Genomic DNA, 26,670 nt, shown 5'->3' on the forward strand with positions numbered 1-26,670 from the left:
CTTTGTGAAATAAATTTGAAAGGATCAAAACTTGTCAAGCACTTATTTCATTCAGGTCTAGATGTTTCAGAGTATTAAAATAATATTCATTAATAGGGCTCGTAATTGTAAAGACTATCACAACTGAAGTGCTCCAATTCTAAAATACATGTATGTTTGCTGGAAAAGTAATGCAAGTCATCAATGAGCCAACAAGTGTTTGACTCGTTAGAGCAATCGGAATGAAATAATATTTGTAATCATTTATGTTTATACATATATGTATATTTATTCTATGTATGGGTTCACAGAATACTCATGTATATATAAATAAGAGCAGCGTAATTATGAAAACTTTCCAAAAATGGATATTTATTTGTACAGAAATAAATCCATATAAGACACGAAATGGCTTTATGAAGGCACACCTGCCTAGCTATTGCTTGAAAGTATACTGCTGTTCACTTTTGTAAAGGTGTGCATAATACCTGCCAAAAACTATATGCTGGATTTTACAGGTTTCAAACTACAATTATGTTAGAAAACACAGATTCCCAAATCATATAAATATTTGAGTGGGCCTGCACAAAAGATTTCAGAAACGGTTTTCAAGTTTGTAGGAACAATGTTTAACTTTATTTACATGGCATGACGCATATATTGGTAACTATCTGTACAAACTCTCAACTATCATTATGGTAGGATATGTTGCTGATGGGACAAGTCGTAAAATGTTGTCATGCGTCACCTTTTGACATCTATAAAGTCAACTGATGACAAATTCTACAATGCATTGGGCCACGTTTCCTAGTGTAGTTTGTTATGCTGACATTGATAGTCAATGTATCGATGATGATGTGTCAAGCAGTGCTGCTACAAGCAACAACTAGAGATGGAAGGGTAAAACAGAGAAGACATTGCTATAGTGAAGACATATGTTCCGAGTCGGTATCGCAGAAAACATCTTCTTCAGAAGAAAAGTTTGCGTGTCTCGGACCTGATAGCACTCTCTGGCTATGATGTACTACTGCAGCTGTATCAATACCGCTACCTTGGGCATCAGCTATTTCTCTCTCTAGCACTTCAGGGGACACATACTTCTGTATACCTTCTTTTTCTAATGCCTGCACATTATAACCGTAGAAGTGAGTTCATATCTAGTCATACGCTATGAATGAAAGACAGCTTAAGACAGGAAATCAAGACTCTAGTTGGAATATTAGCTAGGTAAACTAAGAGATCATGCAGTAACCACAGCAAAATTACATTTGTTTTTAAATATGAGCTGGTAATCAGCAAATCTTGCAATTAAATGGGTCTTATATCAGCCTTGCGTAGCGGTCCATGAATAGCCATAGGCAAATGGAATGTGTAAGATGTGCATGTGTGCTTGCCAAGCCTAGATTTAAAACAAGTTTGCACCCAAGAACTAGGCAGCAGAGCACTGTCTGCTACAAATGTAGTGGAATCACATGAAGAGAAATTTTCAATTTTCTAGCACTCACTAGTAGGCTGATAGGAATCAGAATGGTAAGTCACACAACACACCAGAAGAGTTCGAGTGAGCAAAAGATGCATGAGTCACTCACGAGCTAGCAGCGAAGCAAAAGTGAAGTGAAACAGCCTTTGCTAGGAGTGAAAACTTACGTTGCGAATGTAGTACTCGCTAGATCTATGACGCTAAAACCAAACCAAATTTGGTAAAGCAAATAGAGAAAATTATAACACAGGATCACAATATAACAAAAATGCTTAGAAATGCTTCCAAGGCGGGAGAGGACAACCACAAGTTCACAGCCAATTATGTATATTTTTGTGAGAGGCATCTTTAAAAAAAGAAACACATACCTAGGAAATTGTGCATTCAATTAGTTTTCGTTGTCTTGTGAAAATGTATGCATTGGAGGATGTGTTCATTTCTATTAATGATATTTCTACTCAGGATTTCACAGAAATGCTATGCTTATTAGGAGTTATTCTCTCGCTAAGTAAGCGTCATTAAACAACACTGACCGCTATGACAAGAAACTTAAAAATCATTGAAACAACTAAAGTAAAGCATACATTGAGGGGTAATGAAAGGATGTGATTATTGATCACCTCATCCATGTGATAAGCTGCATTGCAGTACCTAGTAGCCGACAGAGTACCCTACAACAACTAACCTACAGTAAAATCAGAAAAGTAAGTGTTCTACAGTTCAAAAGCACTTATGCACCTGATCATCGCTACAAGCTCAGCATTAAGTGCGCTTATCATCACAGTACGCAAGTGACCGGATATGAATTGTCGCCCTACCTTGCCTACTAGGTTGTCATCAATAGACTGGCTTTCACTAGGAGCTCTCCGATGGGCTGCTTGAGATTGAACTGCTCCATAGGATACTATCGACAGAGAAAAATTGTGCTTAACTGTATTGAACGAATTGGCGCAAGTTTGAGACTCGCATAAGACAGTTATTAAAGGCCTTGAGAAAATAATAAACCAATTAGATTGCATAAAAAAAGAAAGGATTACCAGGAGAGATGTGATTGGTCGATTTGTCAGAGTCATAGCCTGCGGAAGGCAATGACAAAGGTGGGACGGCATTACGAGCGATGGCCCTACGCATAAGCGGATTCTCGTCACTCTCCTGCTTTCCTATACACTTAAGCTTTAGGGCTGAGCCTTTTTTGCTGAGCTTTCTTGCGAGAACAGGATCGTCTGCACTAAACTCATCAGCCATTTCTGTCGCTCCACTCCTACTACGTGAGTAGAGCATAACTGGTTAGCGAACAAAGCTACATATCAGTAACGGTTAGCCAAACGTTTAACTTAATTTTAGCTATTTCAAGGATGATGCTAGACGCTCTAGAAACTTGGCTATAGCCTGTCTACGTGCTGATAAATACTGTAGCAGATGGTCCTAGAGTGAGATCTGAATTGGACACAAAGAGACCATGTGTGCATCATAAGGCGTCAGGGGTTATGGTACATGTATTTGCAACACTTGGGCAAGCTCGGTGCATGTAGGCAGATAGCGGACAAACCAGCTGGTATTACAATGTATATTCACGACAGCCTACAGCTAGCTCTTTATGAATAGAAGCACGTTTGTGGCAGAGCCTGTTTTATGCTGATCAACTCTCACAAATCTGTAGATGAATACTGTAACCGAACTGTAACTGAAACCAATGGGCAGACATACAGTCTAACGGAAGGATGTGCCCTTGTCAGAGTCAGATACACCACTGTTACGGTATAAATATAATAGACAACATATTCACGTAACATTGAAGTTGCTTATTTCGCTTCACTTCCATAAGAGCCTAGCACTACTCATAATAGAACAGCAACAACATGTTGAACAAAACTGAGATGGTCGATACACATTGATAAACAAAAACCTATTAAATGACCGAGTCAGTCGTATGCAAGAGAAGTGTGGCCTGCGATCATGCAGGGCGACTAGTATGCGAGCCAGTCCGACTACCAGCTCGACTATTAGCCTCATCCAGCTCCTGCAGACTATCTAGGGCGACCATGCAAGGGTGAGCATGAGCGTGAGCAGAGCACTACTTAGCTAGATGAGAGAAAGGCGGGTACAAGAGACGACGTTTAATATCATACCCTAGAGAGTGACCAGCCGAACTGCTAGCGCTGACATCCCTTAAGGGGATGCCATCCTGAGCTAGATATAGGGGACTAGCATCCTCATAGTCTGCGGACAGCGAGTCACTGCTGTATCGCCGCTGCCTGCATCACATGTCAGTGCATAAGTACCTGCTGCTTTAAACCAGCACAAAATCACTCAGACATTTCAGTGTGTTACTCTTACCGATGAACCAATTAGGCAAAATGTTAGCTTGTTTTTATGGAATTGTAATTCTGCCAAACAAACTAAAGAATTAAGAATTAATCAGACCAGCCTGCAGGTTGGGTGCTGTTAGATATAAATTATCGCAAATAGGAATTGACTACTCGTGCAGTTTTTGTATTCCAAGTGATTATGTTTTCAATAATAAATAAGAGAGTGATCAAGCATTCCGGAGGATTTAAACTTGCCCTTCTGCTTTGTTGATGTCACGGTACAGCTATGTGAGCCAGTGAGGATTGGCATTGCAGTTGCAGCTAGGCAATATAGTCATAGATTTAAAAATTGTTGTACTTCATAAGACTAGCAGAGTAGTCAGACGGTAATATTATGAATGAGTGTTAGACTGACTGATTTGACAAGACATTTGCAAATCGTTTTTTATAGAATACATGCTAATTTTGGAAAACACGAAGCCAGGCGATGAACAAAGCATAGAATTACCTGAGCAATGGACGAGTGGTGGTGTGCGTATTTCTACAATTATTATTGTTCAGCGCATATTCATGCTGGACGTTTCTACAAAATGCATGCATAGACACAGATACAAATAACTGGAGTGCACACAGCAAAGGTTCTTTAATCCTTATAGAAGCTTACCTCGAATGGGCAGCGGGTCAGCAACTGAATAGCTGATGTGAAAATATAAAGCTTGGGGCTTATTAATTCTGTATATAACGTGGCAGAAATGTTTCATTCTCTGTTACCAGACTGACAGACATGCTGAAACTATTATCATGCGTGACCACAAGACCAGCTTTGTACTTACAGAAAAGCCATTAACATACATACAGATTTGTAAAAACTTCGGCAGGTAAGGGTTTATCTGTGTGCCATGCATCAAGGTTAAACTGTTTAGGCGAGAAAGTAAATCAGACTGAGGCCGATAGTACGATTAATATACCGTTGACTCGCATCCATATAGTGCATATTTCCTCCATTCACTGCAGGACCGTTCATCTTGGCATTTCCTAGTTTGGCTATCGAGTGTCTTCGTTCCAAACTGTCTCCAAATAGGGAGTGGTTTCTCTGCAGAGAGAGAGAGAGTCAAGTGTAAGTCACTATAAAAATACATTCCACAACTTGACTAGTGCTGTAGTTCTTTAATGACAAACATACCCTATGCATAGGCTCCTCCGTCTCAAAGTTGAAGTCATCATCAAGGTTGCCTGAGATGGCTCGCCTTATTTCTGGTCCAAGATCATGGACAGCACGCAGTCCTGCTTGCAGGGCGCTTGTTGTCTCCTGACCCAACTGTAGTTTGGCCAACTGCTCTTTCCTTTTTCTAAATCGCCGGAAGTAATCCTGGATGAGGAAAGTAGCGTAAAACTTGCCGACTGTGACCTCATCATCTCCTGCCGGGGGTACCACCTGGTCCAACAATTTGTTGGAAGTTCGTTTCCATATGCGCTTGATGACCGATCTTAGCTCTTCATTTGCCTCGTCTTCAAAAACCAGAATGTGTATTAAATACAGAAGGTCAAGGTCATAAAAGGTAATTTTGGATGTTTCTCTTAAGTTGTTAGTATGAGAGCAATCGATGAACTCGGCATGTAGAAGAAGTAGAACAAAGTACTGAATTTACAGGGTTAGTACATGGAGAGGTTTCGGAGCTTCCTCAAATAGCACAATAGTAGATGACTCCAACTCGATGACTTTGATACAGCATGCTAAGCACAGGTAACTGATAAAACTTCATGCCTCCATGGATAAACCTAGGATCCTTTTACAACAATCACGGCTATCTGTAAGCTGCTGATTAAAGCCCACAATACTTTTCATCTATTAAACTTTTGTTGGAACAAAAGGTACATCACAAACAGACAAAAGGTACATCACAAACAGACAAAAGGTACATCACAAACATACAAAAATATACAAAAACATACAAAAATACATCACAAACTTGAGGTTTCATATGAAACATCAAAATGAAAAGGCTTTCTATAAACATAAAGCCTATCAGTACCCTAGTCAAAAGTTTTATCGGGTATTATAAACTAGACATATGTGTGATCCGGTAACCGAGTAGTCTGCAGAGGGAACCAGAAAGTTTATAGCAACAACATTGGTGAATATCGCTTGTTTTTTAAGATATTATTAACCCTAAAATACAACTAACTTAATTGAAGGACCTAAGAAGTATTATCAAATATTGATATCTCATTGACAATGCATTTGAATCAGCAGTACTTGCTGATGTTACTGTATTTCAACTGATGTACAATTCCATCTCTATAATTGGCGAGCAGACATGCGAGCAAAATGTATCTGCACACAGAAGTGTTTCCTCTTTAATGCAGGTAAAAGCAGGATACACTGAAGGGAATCAATCATCAGGCCTCATACATAAATTTGGCAGAAGTTGAGCAGCGCAACTATAGCATGTGTAATCTATCTACATGTATATATAACTCTCAATGCTTGTCTGTCGTTCGTCTGTCCAGTTACAGCAATAGTGTTTTAGCAACAAAAAATCACCTTTCTAGTGGATTTGAACTCATAACATTCAAATTGCAAGTCTACGAGCAAGGGGGCATCCACAAGGTTAAGCCGTTCTTATCCTTCTCCTTGCTGTTACCAAATACTGCACATCTTTTTCGTGATTGCACACATCAACTGTGCACTTTTTATTATTAATCAATATTACCTTTGGCGTTTGTTATTTTTTTAATGTTTTCAAAAGCTAACTTTTTACCATTACCTATTTTTTAATTTGTAATTTTCAAATGAGCCGTTTCAATTTCAAATGTGCCTTTACACTCATCTATTAGTTCCGGTAAATCTGTAAAGCTAAATGATTTTCACGGGACAGTTGCACTACCTGGAGTAGGAATTGCTTCTAAACTCTCTCTCCGTTTGGTCAGACAACGTATCAGACAACGAAAGTCCAATATCTCATTTTCACATTTGTACCAGTATCGAAAGGTACCAGTATCGTCCATCAAAACTTTGAATACAACGAGCTTCTGCTGGAACAGCAACTTTTTATACACATTTCCATGTAGTCATCGTTTATTTTTTTTCCAATTTATTTGAACTGCACATAAACACTTTTCTTAAAATATTAAATTTAAAATTTAGAATGGTAAATGTTGTATATGGTATGTTAAATAAAAATGAGTTTTCTGTGCAAAGACTTTTATTACCCGGGCAACCCTGGGCATTCACTAGTATATGTATATTGGCAGGTTGTATAATGTATTATATTGTATATTGTACAGGATGTAATATACAACGTATATTGTATTGTAATGTATATCGTAATGTATATCTATACTTAAATCTATATCGGCAGGACGGAGGTCATAAAAATCTGGTTTGTAACTTCGAGTTTTAGTGAACGATGTGTTAGCCATGGAGATCTTTATCCTTCAAAACAAGGCTGATTACAGTCAACTAGTGTGCTCAGTTATGAGTTAACTTATATAGAACTATCCCTCAAGTGTGAGTTATTTCAAGTTTCATATTCCTGATTAAGACAATACTGATAAGTGAAGCTACTGACAGCGTTGGGTAATTGTTAGTTGTTTGTTGGGTGATGAAGTAGCACCACTCATAATTCAATGTTATCCATCAACATTAGAAGTGGCTCATGATGATCAAACGCTAATAATTTTAGGTGATTGAAGGTTACAATCAAATTGGATCATTAGAGATTGCAGGTGATTACAGGTTATAATCAAGTTGTATCATTGGAGATTGCAGGTGATTAAAGGTTATAATCAAGTTGGATCATTGGAGATTGCAGGTGATTACAGGTTATAATCAAGTTGTATCATTGGAGATTGCAGGTGATTACAGGTTATAATCAAGTTGGATCACTGGAGATTGCAGGTGATTACAGGTTATAATCAAGTTGGATCACTGGAGATTGCAGGTGATTACAGGTTATAATCCAGTTGGATCACTGGAGATTGCAGGTGATTACAGGTTATAATCAAGTTGCATCACTGGAAATTAAAGAATGTATTGCAGGCGAATGAGAAGATTCAACATGAATCAATGAGTGAGAGAGTAGTAGCCCATTTGTTAACATCCTTACATAGCAGCAATAGTTAGAGGAAGAGAAGAGATAGAACATCATGCCCATCGCGCAGCATAGCAAATATTCCAGATGTGATGTACCACAAGAGACAAATGCAAAATAGCCAATGAGAAGAGAAATTTAGAAAGTAGAGATCAATATTGTTCACACAATTACCTCTCCTCCAAAGTGATGGTGACACTTGCTCACCCTCCTCTGATGCACACAGACACCGGTGTTCAAATAGCAATTCATCAACAGTTTGTGCAATGGTTGAGATAGTGTAGATATGGTTGCATGGTTCACATATACAGGTATAATATATATACAGTGTAGTTTAGATATGGTAATTAGGTTACAAATTATGGCATTGGTTTGATAAGATGCTATAGTTTAGACGTGGCGGCTACTTTAGATATAGCAGTCACATCTAGAATTGGTTGCAGTGATTAGACATTCTAATATAGTTTAGATGCGTTTCCATACTTTAGATATGGTAGTAGAGTTTCAACATGGCAGCATAGTTCAATTATGGTGACATGACTGATGCATACGCACTTTGCACACATCTGGTAAACTGAAGGCATATAGAATATTGAAGCGTTTAAACACTGTTCTAGACAAAATAATGAAAGAGAGTGTTTATCTATGATAATTGAAAACAAAAGAACACGTGTTGCATACAAATATGGAAGACTTACGCATGAAGAGCACAGTGAATGTCTTACCTAGATTTCCTTCTGTATATACCCTGAGTGAGGTGCGGACCAAGGCAAACAAAGTAGCATTAAACATGACCGTACCATCACTGTTAAGGGGCATGTTCATAGATACAAGCCTCTGTAAACATATCGAAGGATCGATAAATTATAGATAGTTCTACAATCTCTAAAGCTACAATATAATTGCTTGATACCCATTTTGAACACAAGTAAACTTTTGAGTCTCAATGAAGGCTAGTTACCATGACTACCATAGCTAAATGTTACCAGAAAGAAATGCCTCAGACTAGAGCAACTACTCCTCTTCATGTACTCTGTTGCGCAACCAAAGACCATAACAGTGCATAAAAACATGCTTGGTTTACTGATGTCTAAAGATAAAACAGAATATTTCAAATCTTCATCTATCCATGTATATGCATACTATCTATCTATTATAGTAGCCTATGCATCTAGTCCATTGTTTTGATGTAAAATGCAAGAAAAGCAATTCTCTTTTTAAGCCTTTGTTTACATATAAAAAATATACCATTCGTTATGCTCGCTTTACCTGTATGCACTTATCCAATGAAAAAATTAACATATTCATTAAAATAATAAACATATAAAGCCTTGAGTATTACATGTTATACATATAAAAATGCAAAGCACATCCCAATGATGACTTACCTTACAAGCGACTCTGTGAGGACAGAGTTTACCAAACCCCAGAGGCGGAGATATTTTTCGGAGCAATGTAACGACATCCAAGTGCTTTATTCTGCCTCTAAAACATGCATTTTAGTTTCATAAAACCCAATAAACTGGAGAGACCACCCAGTAAACTGGAGAGATCACCCAAACTAACCCAAACTAACAACTGAACAAAAAAAACTAGCTTAGTCTTCTCTCTCTCTTATTTGCTCATTCCTCCCTCCAATCGCCCACTTTGCTAGCCGTTACTAAATAAATAAAGTGTATCCATACTAACTTGGCATCTGGATCATATTCTGCCCAGAGTCGTACGAACTCATCAAGATGGTGAGGACCGAGAATGGACCAGTCTCGTGTCAGGTAGTCAAAATTATCCATGATAACAGCGACGAAGAGATTGATAATCTGAAATGAGCAGAGGTAATCCTTGACCCCTGGCATTGGGCCTTGACTCCTGGCATTGAGTCTTAGACTTAACTGGATTAGTAATGCTTGTTGGGCATGACAGAGCCCACTGCATTTGCCAAAAATCCTGTTCGACTGCTAGCTAATAGAGACATGAGAAAATGTGAGAGCTATGATAAATTCAACAGATAAGATACATATAAACATCAACAAGTGTTCAATGACAAGTTTGGCAGGTAAGATATGTATGAGCGTGAAGAAGTGCTTAACCCTTTCCATATGGATACTCACATATCGTGTTTAGCCACTGTGCCCACAGTACGAATTCCGACAATGCCACTTTTAGATACATTTTTTTAAATCTTTCAAATTATTTATATATTTGTATTATGGCAACGAGTTTTCAGTTCATGTAAACACAATAGGCTATAGTCTGTACTAATACTACAAAGCAATTCTTTGTGCTTAGCACGAATGTGCAAGAAGCACTCATTTATAAAATTTGGTCATATTTTAAGTGAAAACTATTATAAATGGTCCAAAAAACTCATTCACCTAAAAAATTCATTTTGATGCTGATATCGACTAGTTCAGCAACGCAGAAAAATATTTTAGGTTAACAGACAGTGAAGATGAAATTAGAAGCCAAGGAGAAGGTGAAGTGAATATAAAAACAATATTGAGATCATAACTGTTACTGAATGCCAAGCAGCTAACGATGCTAAATAAATTTATTCAAATGTTTTTATTATGGTTTCTCCAAGGATTATAGACATTGTTTGTTTATGCCACTTGTTTTTATGTATTTCTAATGTTTGATAGATTTTTATCATTTATCCTACAAATTTGTAGCAAATCATTAGATAACTGCAGGCTGTCATCTAAACTAGGCATGCAAAGAGTACAAGCTCACAACTCAACCTCTACTGTACATGAAAAGCCAGTTTTTGTTACAAACTGTAGTAAGCGTATGATCAAGTCCAAGGAACTTTTATTTAACACTTTTACATCTTATATATATAGATTTTTCAAAGTATGTGTGTATATCTGTGTGTCCTTCCGGCTATAGCTATTAAAATCTTGGAATAAAGAATCCATATCGAAGAAGATTTCATCTCAGACACTACCATTCACCAGTCCGACGCCCTACCCAATAAGCCACAGAGAATGAGTTGTTGGCATGCCAATATAAGTCGCTATATGAGAGCACATACCCAACGGCTTTGCATACCATGCAGGGTGGTTGCGTAAGTAAGTGATTGTCTACTAAAAGTTGGCTTACTAAAATTTTCAATTGGCAATCTGCTAGACTAATAGCAAGTGGCAGGCAACACTCATTAATTTTCATGATACAAACTGTGATCCTAAATAGCATCATAGTTGCAGTGCTTACAGCCCGTGTGAGCTCCATCGTGACAGGGTTAAAGCTTAATTTTCATGAAGATTTCACCAATTAAACTGATTTTTTCCTCTACTTATATGATGTTATTAAAGATAACTGCTTCTGTGGTCTAAAATAACTGAATTGAATGCATGCATAACTTTGGTACAAATTTTATAATTTCTAACAGTAGCAAGCAGCTTATTTCAGCAAAGTAAAGCAGAAGTATAGTATTGTACTTTTCGGACTGTTAACCGCACCCCTATATAAGCCGCATCTGCTTTATTTTCAAAAAACCGATAATAAAACAATACAGGCCGCACCTTTTGTATAGGCCGCAGAACTCATGACGGTGCTTTTTAACACGGCAGCAACTTTGCTGGTTAAAACGGAACAGTGCCTAACGGCATTGTTCCGTATTAACCAACACTTTTTAATCCAGTGCCTAACGGAACAGTACCATTAGGCATTGTTTCGTTTTTCTTTCACCGCTAGAAGCACACAAACCGGAGATTCCGGTTAATGCGCCCTAGCGGAGAAAGAAAAAAACCACAGAATAGCCGCACCCTTACATAAGCCGCATGGCTCAAAACATCAGAAAAATGTAGTGGCTAAAAAGTAGTAGTCCAAAAAGTACGGTACTTCACTAAATAAACTTTAACTTTTAACTAAATACTTCCTTCCCTCCAATAGCAGAAGTATTTAGTTAAAAAGTGACAGTGCCTCACGACGGTTTGTTCCTAAGACAATAATGATTTCCATAAGCATCTGCTTGGGAAATATATGGAGACTAGACTAGAGTGAATGAGACAGTCGTGAGCGTGTGCTGTCTCTCACAATATACTAAACTTCTATAGGCTTACCAAAAAAGAACAGAGCATGTAGAATGTAAGAAAGTATGGTACAGCAAAGTTAGTTCCACACACGGCATTAGGGTCTCTGATATACGCATCAGCCTCTGGATTGCATAGGACATCTGGAGACTCGGTGCAAGCCAACATGACATTCTGCCAAGCCTCTCCTGTGGCCGACCTAAATAGCACCAAGACTGCTTGGGGAAAAGTTTGAAAGTTGTTGTTCCTGTTAATCTCTGTGTCCGGATCAAGCGCAATCCTTCCAAACATCTGTAATGATCATAGAGGATATGAGTTCAAGGACTACGAATGTCTGTCAATACAGTCTGCTCAGTGAACATTATTCAACAATGACAATCACATAATGAATAAAAGTTCTTGACATCTACTGGAATGGGACAGAGGAGACTCGATGAGGCTGGTGCCCACCAGGTATGACCCTTGAGAGTCAGTCAGACTGGCACCCACCAGGTTTGACCTACGCCAGAGACTCCAGACTATTTAGAACAATCCGGTAAAGATAGTGTAGTAATCCAGCTGACTTTAGCACTCACCTGCATGCCAATGACAGCGTAGATGAAAAACAACATTACGATGAGAAGGGCGACATACGGCAGCGCCTGTAAAAGAGCATACGAACTTGATCTGATGTTTAGCTTTAAAAATTATCATAACACAAGATTAATATTTGATGAGACACAGTTGCACACAGTGTATGACAACAGTGATTCAGCTGTTGATAGCACGATCAATGATCAGGCAGCAAATCACTGACAATTTATAATTACATGTAGTTTGAAAGAAATTTGAGAGACAAATCACAAGAAATGATTTGGATAGATCGTCTAACACAACATACTGTGCGATGAAGGCACTGGAGAGGCAATATAAATAAGGGCCTGGCTAGGTGCAGCGGCAAACTCATAAGGATACATAGCTGCGCGAGTCGGCAGGGTGAAGAGTCCACCCCGATTTCTTCTTCCCAATATTGCCATGGAGAGGAGACTAACTACTCTAACTTCCATTGGCTACCATATAAGAGTGCAGAGTTAGCGCATAATAAACTCAACTGGCAAGTGATTGAGGTGCTTCCCAATTGGCCTGAGCAACAAGCTTTGGTCTAGCCGCCGCTGAAATTACCTGGAAAGATTTGATAAAAGTCCAAAGCAGAGTCCGGATGCCTTCTCCCTTGCTTAGAACTTTCACCAGCCGCATGGCTCGGAACAGACGGAAAAAGTTGATACTAAATGAAATTCTTGCCTTTGAATGGAGAAAAGAAAGGGGAGTGTCAAATAATATAATTAGGAAAGAGAACTGCCACAGTACTGATCTATGCGGATCATCTACACCAGCCTTGCAGCTGTCTCTGATGAGAACATTTAGTGCCTATGATCGCTATAACTAACTCAGCCAGATAACATTGTTTGGCTCTACAACTTAGCAAAATGTCATGGAATAAATTGATAGGCTTGCAGTACACAAAATCATAAAAGCATAATCGGATGGTGATAGATGACAACGAGTAGAGTGTGGAGGAGTGGGCCAATCACGGCACGCTAACAATAATATCACCTGAAATGACTTAAAAAATGTCCATAACAGCGTTCTTATACCTTCCCCATGGTATATGAGCCTCAGTATGCGCCCGATACGCGACATACGAAAAAAGTTGACACTCATCAGGCCACGGCCCTGCTCCTGCCAACAGATGACATGTAGTGTCACACTGGCAGCGTTACACTGGCAGCGTCACACTGGTAGCTTTGCATAAAATATTCTTGCACAAAGGGTCAGCAAATAAAAAGTGGAGCTACCACAAGCCTTAGCTGGCTAGCATCTCGTTTTATTACTACATAATTGATGCACTTTATTATATACAGACAGCGTGTGACCAACTATGCTCCCAAATAGTTCTTCTAGCATATTGCAGTTGGCTGCGCAGTAACTTGCGGGTTGATTTCTATTGACCCCCCCATTTCGCCCATCCAAAGCACTGAGTGTGACCAAGGTCAAAGAAGCTTATGAAAGCGCCTGCTTGACTGGTCAAACCCATTTAATAGGATATGGGCATGGCGTAAAAGCGGTGAGCAATGTCCAAAATATCAGTTCTAGTGGCTGTTTTTGAGCCAACAATTCGCGAAGTAAAATTTTATGTTACAAACAACATTAAAACAAATTCAAAAATCTTTAAGAAAATACAGCATATAAAATAGGTCAGTGAATAAACTCTAAAATTTCATTAGAGAATTTAAAATATTGCCTAAACAATTGTTGGTGACGAAGTACACCATGGCAGTTGATAAAACTAAAACTTTTCAGACTTGCTTGAAGATGTCTTCCAGTTAGCTCACAGTATTAATACACAAACCAATAGGGTTAGAAGGTTACCATTAATTCACAAGTTAATAAGTGATTATAATGAAGTTGTAGCAGAACGGAGCTTAGGGTAACAGTGTCTACTTAAATGTTCTCAAAGTGGTGAAAAGCTAAGCTGTCAGACAATATTCAACATCAAGTTGTCAAGGCTATGTTAAATAAAGATCCCTTCACTCAAACATTTATTCATGAAACTCCAAAACAGTTCAATATAAACTAAAACAATAACACGCAGCACGAGTATCGCAGTTAAGGGGTGTAAGTATCCGCGTGGACACGTCTGTAGTTAGAATAAGTGCAGTGGCACTGTATTACACACCTAGACTATGATAAATACATACTACATCTAAATATGAGTGCATTATATAATAGTAACTAATTTCTTTAATAAAATAATACCAAAAAAGCGACTAGAACTAGGTGATGATCTGTTGGGTCTTCCATTTATGTCCTAATAGAGCAAAGTATGAAAAAAGAAACAACGTATTGTTTAGCGGTGAAGAGTGAATGATGCCTAAACACATAATCTTCCTAATAAACACTACCTAGAAGCATGAGTTTATGGTTAGCGGTAACAATTCCATAGATATAGACATTTGTAACACTCACATTGATCCGGGTGAAAATTATGTCTATGAAGCTGCCCATGACGATGATGAAGTCATAGACATTCCATGGATCACCAAAATAGTTCTGTAAAAAGAGATAGGAATAGTATATATGAGACGATTCAATATATCTTATAAATTGATGGTATGCAGGGTGTAAGGAAACTGGTTATGAACATTTGAAAGCTGCAGGACAACAAATAACTTGCAGAGAGTTGGTGACTTTATACAGCACACAGTCTAGCGAGTGATGACCAGTTACTGACTAAAAAGGCATTATTGTTAGTATTACACTCTATTAGTACCTATTATTATTACTAGTATTACACTTTACTAGTACCTATTATTATTACTATATTACACCCTACCAGTACCTATTATTACTACTAGTATTACACTCTACTAGTACCTATTATTATTACTAGTATTACACTTTGCTAGTACCTATTATTATTACTAGTATTACACTCTACTAGTACCTATTATTATTACTAGTATTACACTCTACTAGTACCTATTATTATTACTAGTATTACACTCTACTAGTACCTATTATTATTACTAGTATTACACTCTACTAGTATCTATTATTATTACTATTATTACACTCTACTAGTACCTATTATTATTACTAGTATTACACTCTACTAGTACCTATTATTATTACTAGTATTACACTCTACTAGTACCTATTATTATTACTAGTATTACACTCTACTAGTATCTATTATTATTACTATTACTACACTCTACTAGTACCTATTATTATTACTAGTATTACACTCTACTAGTATCTATTATTATTACTAGTATTACACTCTACTAGTACCTATTATTCTTACTATTATTACACTCTACTAGTACCTATTATGATTAATAGTATTACACTCTACTAGTACCTATCAACATTAGATTTGATAAAGCTGTGTAATCTGGAAAGCTCACCAAGTTTAATGAGTACACACAAATACAGCACAACAACCAATCATGCTAAAGAAATCAACCATTTCAAAGCATTTGATGATATCAAGAGCTTTATAGCGTTAGATGGTGTTACAGGCAGAAGCGAATCACACCCCATAATCTGAAAGGTCGAGGTAGCAACGGTATTAAACGTTAATGAGCTACGACAAAAGCCGGTGGAACACGACAGCGAAGGTGCGAGGTTAGCATAGCTGCCGTTACCTTAAACCTGAACGCACAGAGTTTGAGAATGAACTCAATGGTAAACACTCCAGTGAATACCATGTTCAGATAATCTAGTGCGTCCATGTACGACTTGCTTTGTTTATTGTACTACAAACAGATTCAATAAGTAGCCCTTCCAAAGGAATCACACACTCAAATGCATACAGTACAGGACATCACACAGGTTGCTAGGCATCCTTGCTTTTTTAATGTGAATTTTAGGCCAATCTAAAATGTCCATTGGAAGCAGCCATTGACAATAACGCTTATATTTACGCTGACACCCTAGCTCCTTGTGCGACGTCCTGCGGCCCCCTCTAACATGACAGCCATTTACCTTAAACCTGAAAGCATACAGCTTTAGCACAAACTCTAGAGTAAAGACTCCAGTGAATAGAATATTGAGGTAGTCTAGGGCGCTGTTATACTCGGTGGACGGTTTGTCATACTGTAAAAGACAAGAAATACAGCCTCTCCTTGCTGAGAATGCAGTTTCTTCATGCATTACCATATCACATCTACCCCTGCTGGATGGGACCATTGGCACACTTACAATAAGAAAACCAATATCAAATACAAGTCGGTTGCAAGAGAACAGATAAAGCCACACTAATTCATAGTAAAAAAGTAACCTGTATAAATCACATGTTCATCCACTACCTTGATTCAAAGCTGCAGCTAGAATTGACAACACTGGTATGATTAATGAGTCAACCCACCTGCTGCGCACTTAGAGCTACGATATACTTGAATCTTGGTAATTGTTTTAAAATGTACAAAGAAGTATGAATTACTATAACACAAGTTGGGTTGGGAAAGAGTAAGAACAGAGTGAATGTGTAGATACCAACATCCTTCCTTGTTCGGTGAGAAAAGAGAGTGTATACTTTTGGAATGGAATACACGTCAAACTACTGCAACAGCTAAGTGAGATGCTCTCTAGTGTGACATAAGAACAGCTGACTGAAAACGGAGTGAGTTTCTAGTAGACTGGTAGGCCATAGAGTGAACTGGTAAGTAAGCCATAGAGTGAACTGATAAATCATAGAGTGAACTGATAAGTCATAGAGTGAACTGGTAAGTCATAGAGTGAACTGATAAATCGTAGAGTGAACTGATAAGTCATAGAGTGAACTGGTAAGTCATAGAGTGAACCGGTAAGTAAGTCATAGGGTGAACTGGTAAGCCATAGAGTAAACTGGCAGGACATATTTGACAAATGTCACATACAAATATATTCAGATTATGATAAATATTAAATGCTCTATTGTACATATTTAAATACTCCAAATAAATTCCCAGCAGTGAATTGATTGTAATTCACTATCGGCTCTCCAGATTTTCAAGCAACCAAATAAGGTGTGCAAGTAAATGAGTGTATTAGTAAATGCTCAGCAGCATCAGACCTGCAGGACAGCAGAGCCTAGTTATAGTTCTCATCTCCACAACTACAGTCCTTATAAACAGTCGAAGAAGGCTGACAAACAATATGTATTATTTTACATGGTTCTTCCGCAGAAGAGAAAGCAAGAGATATACTAATAGATGCTAGTATCTGATGTAGAATCTACCTTTATGGCGAGGGCAACTGTGTTGAGCATAATCAGCCCGAATATCGCATATTCAAAGGGCTGAGAAGTTACAAACCACCAGATCTTATACTGCACTCTAGCCTTTGGTATATATCTCCTTTGAGGTTTGGCTTTGAGAGCAAACTCTGTAAAACACAGACTGCCAAGTCACACTCTAAGCACTGACAACATTCAACTCATCTGACTTTAAAAGTGACAGATTCACTGGTTAGGGAATGACAAGTTTTGACACAGCTGGCGAAAGCATGAACATTTAGGGCAAGATAAAAAGGAACAGTATGAGGTTTTAGAGAGCTCTTACCTATACATTTCCTAGTGTTTTTATCCAATTCACAGTTTTTATATTCCTGTTCACCTTCGTGCTGAAATGTGACAATGACGAAGCCGACAAAAATGTTGACCATGAAGAAGGCTACGATGATGATAAAGATGATATAGAATATGGCCACCCAGGCCCTGTAGTTGTATATAGGGCCGTGCCCTGGTTCATTAGAGTCTATAGACTCATATAATAGCCTGAAACAGAACGTAGAGCAGTCTAACCTTTTGTTCTCTAGCAAGATGGGCAGAAGTATGTGGGATAGTAACTTTTAATAGCAGAATAACCTGTAGAAAACCTTCGAGCTTGAACACTCAGTGTAAATCTGAGGTCAAACTTAACCTTAAAAAAGGCTGAATTTGATCCACTGAAACTTTTTAAATGAGAGTTAACTATGGGTGCTTATAGATTTTTCAAAGTACCCTAGAAAAGTATGCATGACAAAATAGCTATTTTGGATTTGTGCTTTCCTCTAGTCATACGAATACGCATAAACATGGGAGTTATCCACTATATGTAGCTTTCAGTGACACGTGATCAACATGGTAATTACTCTACCACTGGCTTGCATAACGAAAGCAACAGAACATGTTTAGCATACACGAACCCTGCATACTTTGCTTGTATATTAGCTATAAGCAAAGTGTTCAAGTATAATAGCCTAAAAACATTGACATATTTGTAAAGATCTCAGGCCACAAATTCTAGTTTCAATGCCCTTATATGCTATCAACATACCTAAATGACCTTCACACACCCTCATGACTCTTAAAATAGTCAGGGGAATGCAGTTGGAATCTGGATGCTTCACGTGCGGCAATCAGGTACCACCCCTGGTGGAGAATCCAAGCACACCCGATAATTTTATCTCTTTTTACATAACGTCATCATAATTAAAACTGAGAAGAAACCAAAACTGCAGAAAAACTATTAAAACCGCAAAAGCGTTATTAATGCTGCCTTTAGCAGCGCAGCTCCTCGCTTGTCTAGCCTCAGAACACTAACTCATGCAACTGTTTAATACACATATCTTACAGCTATATATTTGGTAAGAGTGTCAGTAGCAACTGAAGGCAGAGAGGTTAACTAATAGACTACATGGTGTTTGAATGGTTGTAATGAAGAAGAATGTAAGACGACAAACCTAGTGATTGGGTACAACAAATAACGGGGAGACTTACAAAGGCCAACCCTCGAACGTCTGCACAGTAAACAGGGTTAGCATAGCCGTAAACACGTGGTCATAGTTGAACTTATAGTTGGTCCACTCTCTGTCCTCGACTACAGGTTTGTTTATGTTTCCATCTTTATACTCTATGAATTCACCACTGCAACAGTGTATAAACATAGCTAGACATACATCGATACACCTATATACCAAAAAACCTGTTTTGGTATATAGGTGTATAGGACCTATACACTTATATACCTATACACTTATATACCTAAACACTTATATACCTATACACTTATATACCTATACACTTATATACCTATACACTTATATACCTATACACTTATATACCTAAACACTTATATACCTATACACTTATATACCTATACACTTATATACCTATACACTTATATACTGATAAACTTATATACCTATACACTTATATACCTATACACTTATATACCTATACACTTATATACCTATACACTTATATACCTATACACTTATATACTGATAAACTTATATACCTATAAACATACAATAGCTAGCCATATACACATATACATATAAATATAGTTAGATGTATCTTAATTTTGAATAGCATAAATATTACTTTAGAGCAATCGAGTTTTATTATGAATCAAAGTTTTGGGTTTTATTATAAAGCATATTCAACGACAATTAGTTAGTCATTCATGAAAAAGCGCCAGGCACGAATATCACGCACGTGTCAGCCGCAGTATCAACGCCTGCGGATTCAGCAGCCAATACATTCGACATTTTCCTAGTATACTTTAGCCTCTGGCTGCGCTGCTATTTATGGAAAGGCATTCTGATTGTATCAAATGTAATATAACACGAGTGAAATGGAAAGTCTGAAGTGAAATAGCTTCCTATGTGTGCAAAAGGAGCGAGAGCCAAGATACTCACACACACTCGGCTTCGGTCACCTTGGTGCGGTCAGAACATCGGAAGAGAGTTCCTTTGAATATTTGTACTCCCATAACGGAGAACATAAAGTTGAGCAGGAAAGAGACGAGTAAAATATTCCACATGGTTTTGATGGCAACAATAACACACTGTAAGAAAAATATAAAGAAAAAGTGAGTGTGAGATACAACAGCCTGCTTATAAGCAGGTTGTAGCTTGAGTCTTGTGTCTAGTTATTTAATATTTACCTGCACGACATGTTTCAGTCCTTTTGCTCTGTTTATAGCTCGAAGCGGTCGCAGCACACGCAACACTCTCAAAATTTTCACTACAGAAATAGCCTTTGATCTAAAATGTCAGTATAATATGGAGTAAAAATACAATTCATTCAACATGGTAATTTTTACTGAGATTTGTGCAAACATTGTGGAGACAACTCCAATCAAATATATGTATGGTGATTACAGTGGCTAATCACGCTGTGCGGCACACGTGAATCGAATGCGTGTCTACATATAGCCATTAATATGACAGCCAACAACAATGATAGTGCTTGCTTAATACACACAATGAAAGAACTAGTAGTGCAACAGCATAGCGGCAGCGATGTTCAACTTACACCTTATACTAAAATGTCTCCTGAATTAATGGCAGTCTAACATAGAGGAAACCTATAGGAGAGCTCATGTTTGTAAACCATCTTTGACTGAGTCATAGGACAAAATATAAACAACACTGAAGCCTACACAATCGAGTACATACAGCCATTACCAACAATTTATAAAGAAATCACATCTATAGCTAGAGCAGACATACAACTGATGAGATGATAAGAGAGATGATCAGTGCATGCAGACGACTACGGAAGCGACTCTCACTAGTAGAGATCAAAAGACCATTGACCATTCATTCAGCTAAGAGCAGATAACTACGCCAGCCCGTGTGTTGTAGTCAACAACAGGGTCTGATAATAACAACAAAATCGGGAACACCAGTCGTCTGCTTGGTATTTCATACTATCATTTTATATTTATTTATTTTTCTTCAAAAAAATGTCGAGCATAATTCGTCATCATTTGCCTGTGACACTTCGAATACCAAGCAGACGCTGATGGACTCTAAAGACTATGTACTCATAGGCAGCTGTATGGGTGATTTTATTATTAAATATATGCCGATATGAAAAATAATGATAGCTGTCAGCGATAGCGGACCCTGTTATAATTAGGCAATATTCATTTCACGGCAGAATCATAATAAAATTCCTTCCCATACAACAATATCGCACTATTTACGCTGTAGCAAATTGAGGTTTACTCACACACAACCATCATCGATGTAGCACGCTAATAACCTTTATAAAACACAACCATTATTGATGTAGCACCTGAGACCACTGCCAAACACAAGTGAGCCGAGGAAAAAAATTCTAGCGCACAATTGAAAAATAAAAAACATTGAGAAGCATTCGAGAGAAATTAATGTAAAGGGGGAGAGATGAGGGAGTAGGTGTAGAACTTTATGAGTAAGCGGCTGATGGTGAGATATACGATGTGATTTTCAACCACTACACAGCAGCTACGAATGGCGAGGTTGATAGTGGTAGTATGGAGATACAACCCAGTTATATCCACACGGCGTCTGATAACATAGAAGATGATCAAAGTGACATTGCAAGAAATACGGGCATCGAGTAAAGTTACTAGTATTTACACTAACCAAGCCAACTGCCTTTCACTTTAATACATGCGCTTACTATACATTGCTCTTGTTCGAGCCCAATGGTCAGCTTTAAATCATAAGCACCACTGACTACAGACCCATTACTACTGACCCTGTTGAGTCTACTTATTATCCAGCCTTTTAAAGAGTGTCATGGTTTGCTGCCAATAATTATTATAATTACATTATATACAAATAGTATATTATATATATTATAATTTTTAATGTAATAAAATATATTATATTATAATATATTATATAAAATAATATATAATAACAGTTATTATATACCAGTAAATAATATATATAATATATTATATACATGTCTATATTATATTATTATATATATGTATTATAATATATATTATATATAATAGATTATATGATTATAACCGCCAAAAAACATATAAGATGAAACGCATAAGAATAATAATAATGCATAGAATGAGATGCAAGAGCTTAGCTCGATTCAGAGAGGCAATAATTCGACTTCTTTCACAGTTGAATGGAAACTGCGGGTATACGAGGTGTGAGCAGTGACAGGCACAGACAAGTGACTGACATGTAGTTGAAGTATGGGACCAGACGAGCTGGTTAAGTCTGGCATCTTATAAGAAGGTTATAGGAAACCGACATAGAAGCGGAGATGATCCTAGAAAGATACCTTCTTAGACAATTACAGCAGGGAACAAGAATGACTCCACCTCAGGTACAATTCTTCCTCACTATACAAGTTTTACAATGCTACGCAGTTGCAACATGACACTTGTATGCTCTGACTAGGGACTTCTCATGCAGAAGAACCAACCATAGACAAGTTAGAGTTGGTGCAAAAATATTCCAAAAAGCTTAACCATTGTTGACTACAGGGTCACATGTGTAGGAACTGGAGATCACAGAGCCTTGATGACCAGAACTAGAGCTACATGCCTGTTATTGTCTTTGCAAGCAACGTTTCTATAAGTGCAATCATACACTAAATATAAAATTTTACAAATGGATTGTAGACTACTTTAAGCATGTTTCGGCAAAATGTGGACAGATGTTATTATACTGTATCTGCTTGATGCAAATGAACCATCTACTACCTAAGACAGCCCTCTAATAATATGGAAGTTGGCAAGCTGCTTTTCAGGTCAGCGTTTAGTGAAGGAGTTGCGAATACATGAATAAGAAATACAATGTTAGAGTCTTCTCGATCGTTACATATTTCCAATATTGTGGCACAAAGTTTGACAAACTTACATGTCTTTATCAACATTCTGGAACAGTTCGATTTGAGCAGCCATTGACCGGGTAGCAAACTTCCCTATTATAACTTATGCTCCCTTTCTGTGCTTTGCCAGTACCGTCTTTAAGCACCCTCTATAAGTACCCTTTATAAGTACCATCTATAAGTACACTCTATAAGTACCCTCTATAAGTACCCTTTACAAGTACCCTCTATAAATACCATCTATAAACACCCTCTATAAGTATTCTCTATAAGCGCCCTCTATGAGCGCCCTCTATAAGCGCCCTCTATAAGCGCCCTCTATAAGCGCCCTCTATAAGTACCCTCTATAAGTACCATCTATAAGTACCCTCTAAAAGCGCCCTCTATAAGTACCCTCTATAAGTACCCTCTATGAGTACCCTCTATGAGTACCGTCTGAAAGTACCCTCTATAAGTACCCTCTATAAGTACCATCTATATGTACCCTCTATAAGTACCCTCTATAAGTACCCTCTATAAGTACCCTCTATAAGTACCCTCTGAAAGAATCCTCTATAAGTACTCTCTATAAGTACCCTCTATAAGCGCCCTCTATAAGCACCCTCTATAAGCACCCTCTATAAGTACCATCTATAAGTACGCTCTGAAAGAACCCTCTGAAAGAATTCTATAAGTACCCTCTGAAAGAATCCTCTATAAGTACTCTCTATAAGTACCCTCTATAAGTACTCTCTATAAGTACCCTCTATAAGCGCCCTCTATAAGCACCCTCTATATGTACCCTCTATAAGTACCCTCTATAAGTACTCTCTATAAGTACTCTCTATAAGTACCCTCTATAAGCGCCCTCTATAAGCACCCTCTATATGTACCCTCTATAAGCACCCTCTATCTCCTCGTCTCATATATATGCTCACACTGTGGAGTATAGATGCTACCTTCATGCCCTCTAAACGCTCACTCAGTGGCATCTAACTGCTCATGGCGAGGCCCTAATATAATCACACTCTATTCCTCACACATGATAACATTGTATAGCAAATACATGATCACCTGTAGGCCTGAGAGTTCCGGCTGTGGATGACAAATAACCAACAATTATTACTGTTGTTGTGTGCACCCTGTTATAACTATTAACAGTTGCTAATCATTACTATGCGTTAGTAACCGTCATAATATTACTGTGTGTTAGTAATAGTCATAATATTACTGTGTGTTAGTAATAGTCATAATATTACTGTGTGTTAGTAACAGTCAAAATATTACTCTGTGTTAGTAATAGTCATAATATTACTGTGTGTTAGTAATAGTTATAATATTACTGTGTGTTAGTAATAGTCATAATATTACTGTGTGTTAGTAACAGTCAAAATATTACTCTGTGTTAGTAATAGTCATAATATTACTGTGTGTTAGTAATAGTTATAATATTACTGTGTGTTAGTAACAGTCATAATATTACTGTGTTAGTAATAGTCATAATATTACTGTGTGTTAGTAATAGTCATAATATTACTGTGTGTTAGTAATAGTCATAATATTACTGTGTGTTAGTAACAGTCATAATATTACTGTGTTAGTAATAGTCATAATATTACTGTGTGTTAGTAATAGTCATAATATTACTGTGTGTTAGTAACAGTCAAAATATTACTCTGTGTTAGTAATAGTCATAATATTACTGTGTGTTAGTAATAGTCATAATATTACTGTGTGTTAGTAATAGTCATAATATTACTATGTGTTAGTAACAGTCAAAATATTACTCTGTGTTAGTAATAGTCATAATATTACTGTGTGTTAGTAACAATCATATTATTACTGTGTGTTAGTAACAGTCATAATATTACTGTGTGTTAGTTACAGTCATATTATTACTGTGTGTTAGTAACGATGCTCTTACATGAAGCCCTGCGCAGTACTATAATTCAAGACAGCTTCCAATTAGTTCATAAAAATACAATGCTAACAAAAACAATTTTACAACCTTCACAAAATATGACGATACGACATCAGTTGTAAAATAACTTGACTCTAACCAATATGTATTTCTGCATGAGTACATTTGCTTGACCAGTTCACAATCAAACAGACCCACAGCGACTCACCAGAAATATGACAATGTCTTGAGCATGCCTAGCTTTCTCATGTAAGCTATTCACAAAGTTTGACTTATGGTTAAATATTAGCATTATTAATCAAAATAAAAATAAGAAACGACAACTCCTAAGCGATCTCTTTGGTGAGTGAATGAATGATTGGACAGTCAGTATGAGAGGTGAGGTGCCTGTCAGTATCATAGACTATTGCCAACATCTTTTCGATGTTACAAGTGATGCAGCATGGAATGCTCTTTTGGTTAGACAACTCCAATAAGAAAATTTGCTGCCCACATACGTAGAGTGATAGCAGTTTTACATCCTTATTAAAAATTAGTAATAGAAAACCGCTCGCATAGTCCAAACGCAGACTGACTAGCATCAGCTGTAGATCTGTACATAACTATAACGTTACAGTACGATGCGGAAACAATACCTGACTGAAACTAGAGGATATTGATCAGACAACCCTTAGACAACTGCAACATGATAACAGAGTTTAGTGACAGGTCTCGGAGCAACAATCGCAATGAAGGGGCTACGATAAGCTAGCCCAAACATCAGAATGATAAGACTTCTCCTTCTAGAATTACTCAGGCAGCATAGTTCATCATCGACTGTCAGATGTAGAATATGGAGGAAGGATCCGATGTTACAGCATGTAGTCTGCATTAAGCTCAACAAATGTAGTCGAATATCGATGAAAGCTCAAAGACTAGAGGTTTGTAGCGAGCAATGCGCTTGCCAGATGCAGAACATGAAAAAAGGCTCAAAGGCTAGATACTTGTAGCGAGCAATGAGCTTGCAAGTTGTAGAATATGAAACAGGCTCAAAGGCTAAAGGCTTGTAGCGAGCAATGAGCTTGTCAGTTGCAGAATATGGAACTTGACATATAGCAAGAGTTGAGACAACAGGTCACGCAGGGGAAACATTACTAGCCATTCGTACAGTGAGACATTGACCTTGTGAGATGAGGCTAGACAGACAAACCTATGACTGATTGACAGCGGGAAAGTGCGTAGGTAAGCTAGGCGCCCATCATGTGTTGTGCATAAACATCAGACATTTAAAAATGGAAAGTGCCAACACGGGCAAAAAAAGAGCATCATGTTGGTGCATCTACTCACCCTGGAAGTTCGTTCCCTTGGTTATAAAGGGCCTGATAGACTCTAGGAGGTAGGTCAAAAACATTAACAATATTGGAGGCACAATACGCTTTTGGAGAGAAATAAAAGGTATTAACCAGAGTACACCACTCTTTTAACATTATCCAGAGCTTTCATTAAATTAACCCAATAAAAGGCCTATTAAATGGAATGAGGAGAACATGCGAGCGCATGGAGAAGAAAGATGATTAAAGAGAAAATGTGAGAGTAGCTGATGAAAATATCATGCATATGTATGTAGATAATGTACAAGGTTGTCTCTAGAAGATAGACAAAGCGGAGGTCAAGGTCATTACACAAAGACTTGATTAAAGTACGTGCTTTATTGATTTCTGCTAGCCTTGCAACAAATAATTTTCTTCAAAA

At 37.6% G+C, this 26,670-nt stretch overlaps 1 protein-coding gene across 2 annotated transcripts in view; it reads right to left on the minus strand.

The window, feature by feature from the left end:
• Positions 1 to 252: 252 nt before the first annotated feature.
• Positions 253 to 26,670, minus strand: part of LOC137391961 (muscle calcium channel subunit alpha-1-like) — a 60,240-nt gene continuing 33,822 nt past the window's right edge. The window contains exons 18-39 of one of the 2 annotated variants that reach the window (XM_068078537.1): positions 26,266 to 26,307; positions 20,350 to 20,449; positions 20,102 to 20,250; positions 19,179 to 19,325; positions 17,980 to 18,194; positions 17,658 to 17,803; positions 16,084 to 16,194; positions 14,900 to 14,983; positions 13,055 to 13,174; positions 12,469 to 12,534; positions 11,924 to 12,184; positions 9,552 to 9,679; positions 9,251 to 9,347; positions 8,588 to 8,699; positions 4,952 to 5,277; positions 4,737 to 4,861; positions 4,277 to 4,351; positions 3,589 to 3,714; positions 2,497 to 2,723; positions 2,278 to 2,363; positions 1,627 to 1,659; positions 253 to 1,103 (exon numbers count right to left, since the gene is read on the minus strand). In XM_068078537.1, coding sequence (XP_067934638.1) covers positions 900 to 1,103; positions 1,627 to 1,659; positions 2,278 to 2,363; positions 2,497 to 2,723; positions 3,589 to 3,714; positions 4,277 to 4,351; positions 4,737 to 4,861; positions 4,952 to 5,277; positions 8,588 to 8,699; positions 9,251 to 9,347; positions 9,552 to 9,679; positions 11,924 to 12,184; positions 12,469 to 12,534; positions 13,055 to 13,174; positions 14,900 to 14,983; positions 16,084 to 16,194; positions 17,658 to 17,803; positions 17,980 to 18,194; positions 19,179 to 19,325; positions 20,102 to 20,250; positions 20,350 to 20,449; positions 26,266 to 26,307 — 2,980 coding nt within the window. In that variant the 3' untranslated portion in view covers positions 253 to 899. The remainder of the gene's footprint in view (positions 1,104 to 1,626; positions 1,660 to 2,277; positions 2,364 to 2,496; positions 2,724 to 3,588; positions 3,715 to 4,276; positions 4,352 to 4,736; positions 4,862 to 4,951; positions 5,278 to 8,587; positions 8,700 to 9,250; positions 9,348 to 9,551; positions 9,680 to 11,923; positions 12,185 to 12,468; positions 12,535 to 13,054; positions 13,175 to 14,899; positions 14,984 to 16,083; positions 16,195 to 17,657; positions 17,804 to 17,979; positions 18,195 to 19,178; positions 19,326 to 20,101; positions 20,251 to 20,349; positions 20,450 to 26,265; positions 26,308 to 26,670) is intronic. The other variant, XM_068078538.1, reaches the window with a different exon arrangement.

The sequence above is a fragment of the Watersipora subatra genome, chromosome 3 (genome assembly GCF_963576615.1).
Source record: "Watersipora subatra chromosome 3, tzWatSuba1.1, whole genome shotgun sequence".
NCBI classification, from domain to species: domain Eukaryota; kingdom Metazoa; phylum Bryozoa; class Gymnolaemata; order Cheilostomatida; family Watersiporidae; genus Watersipora; species Watersipora subatra.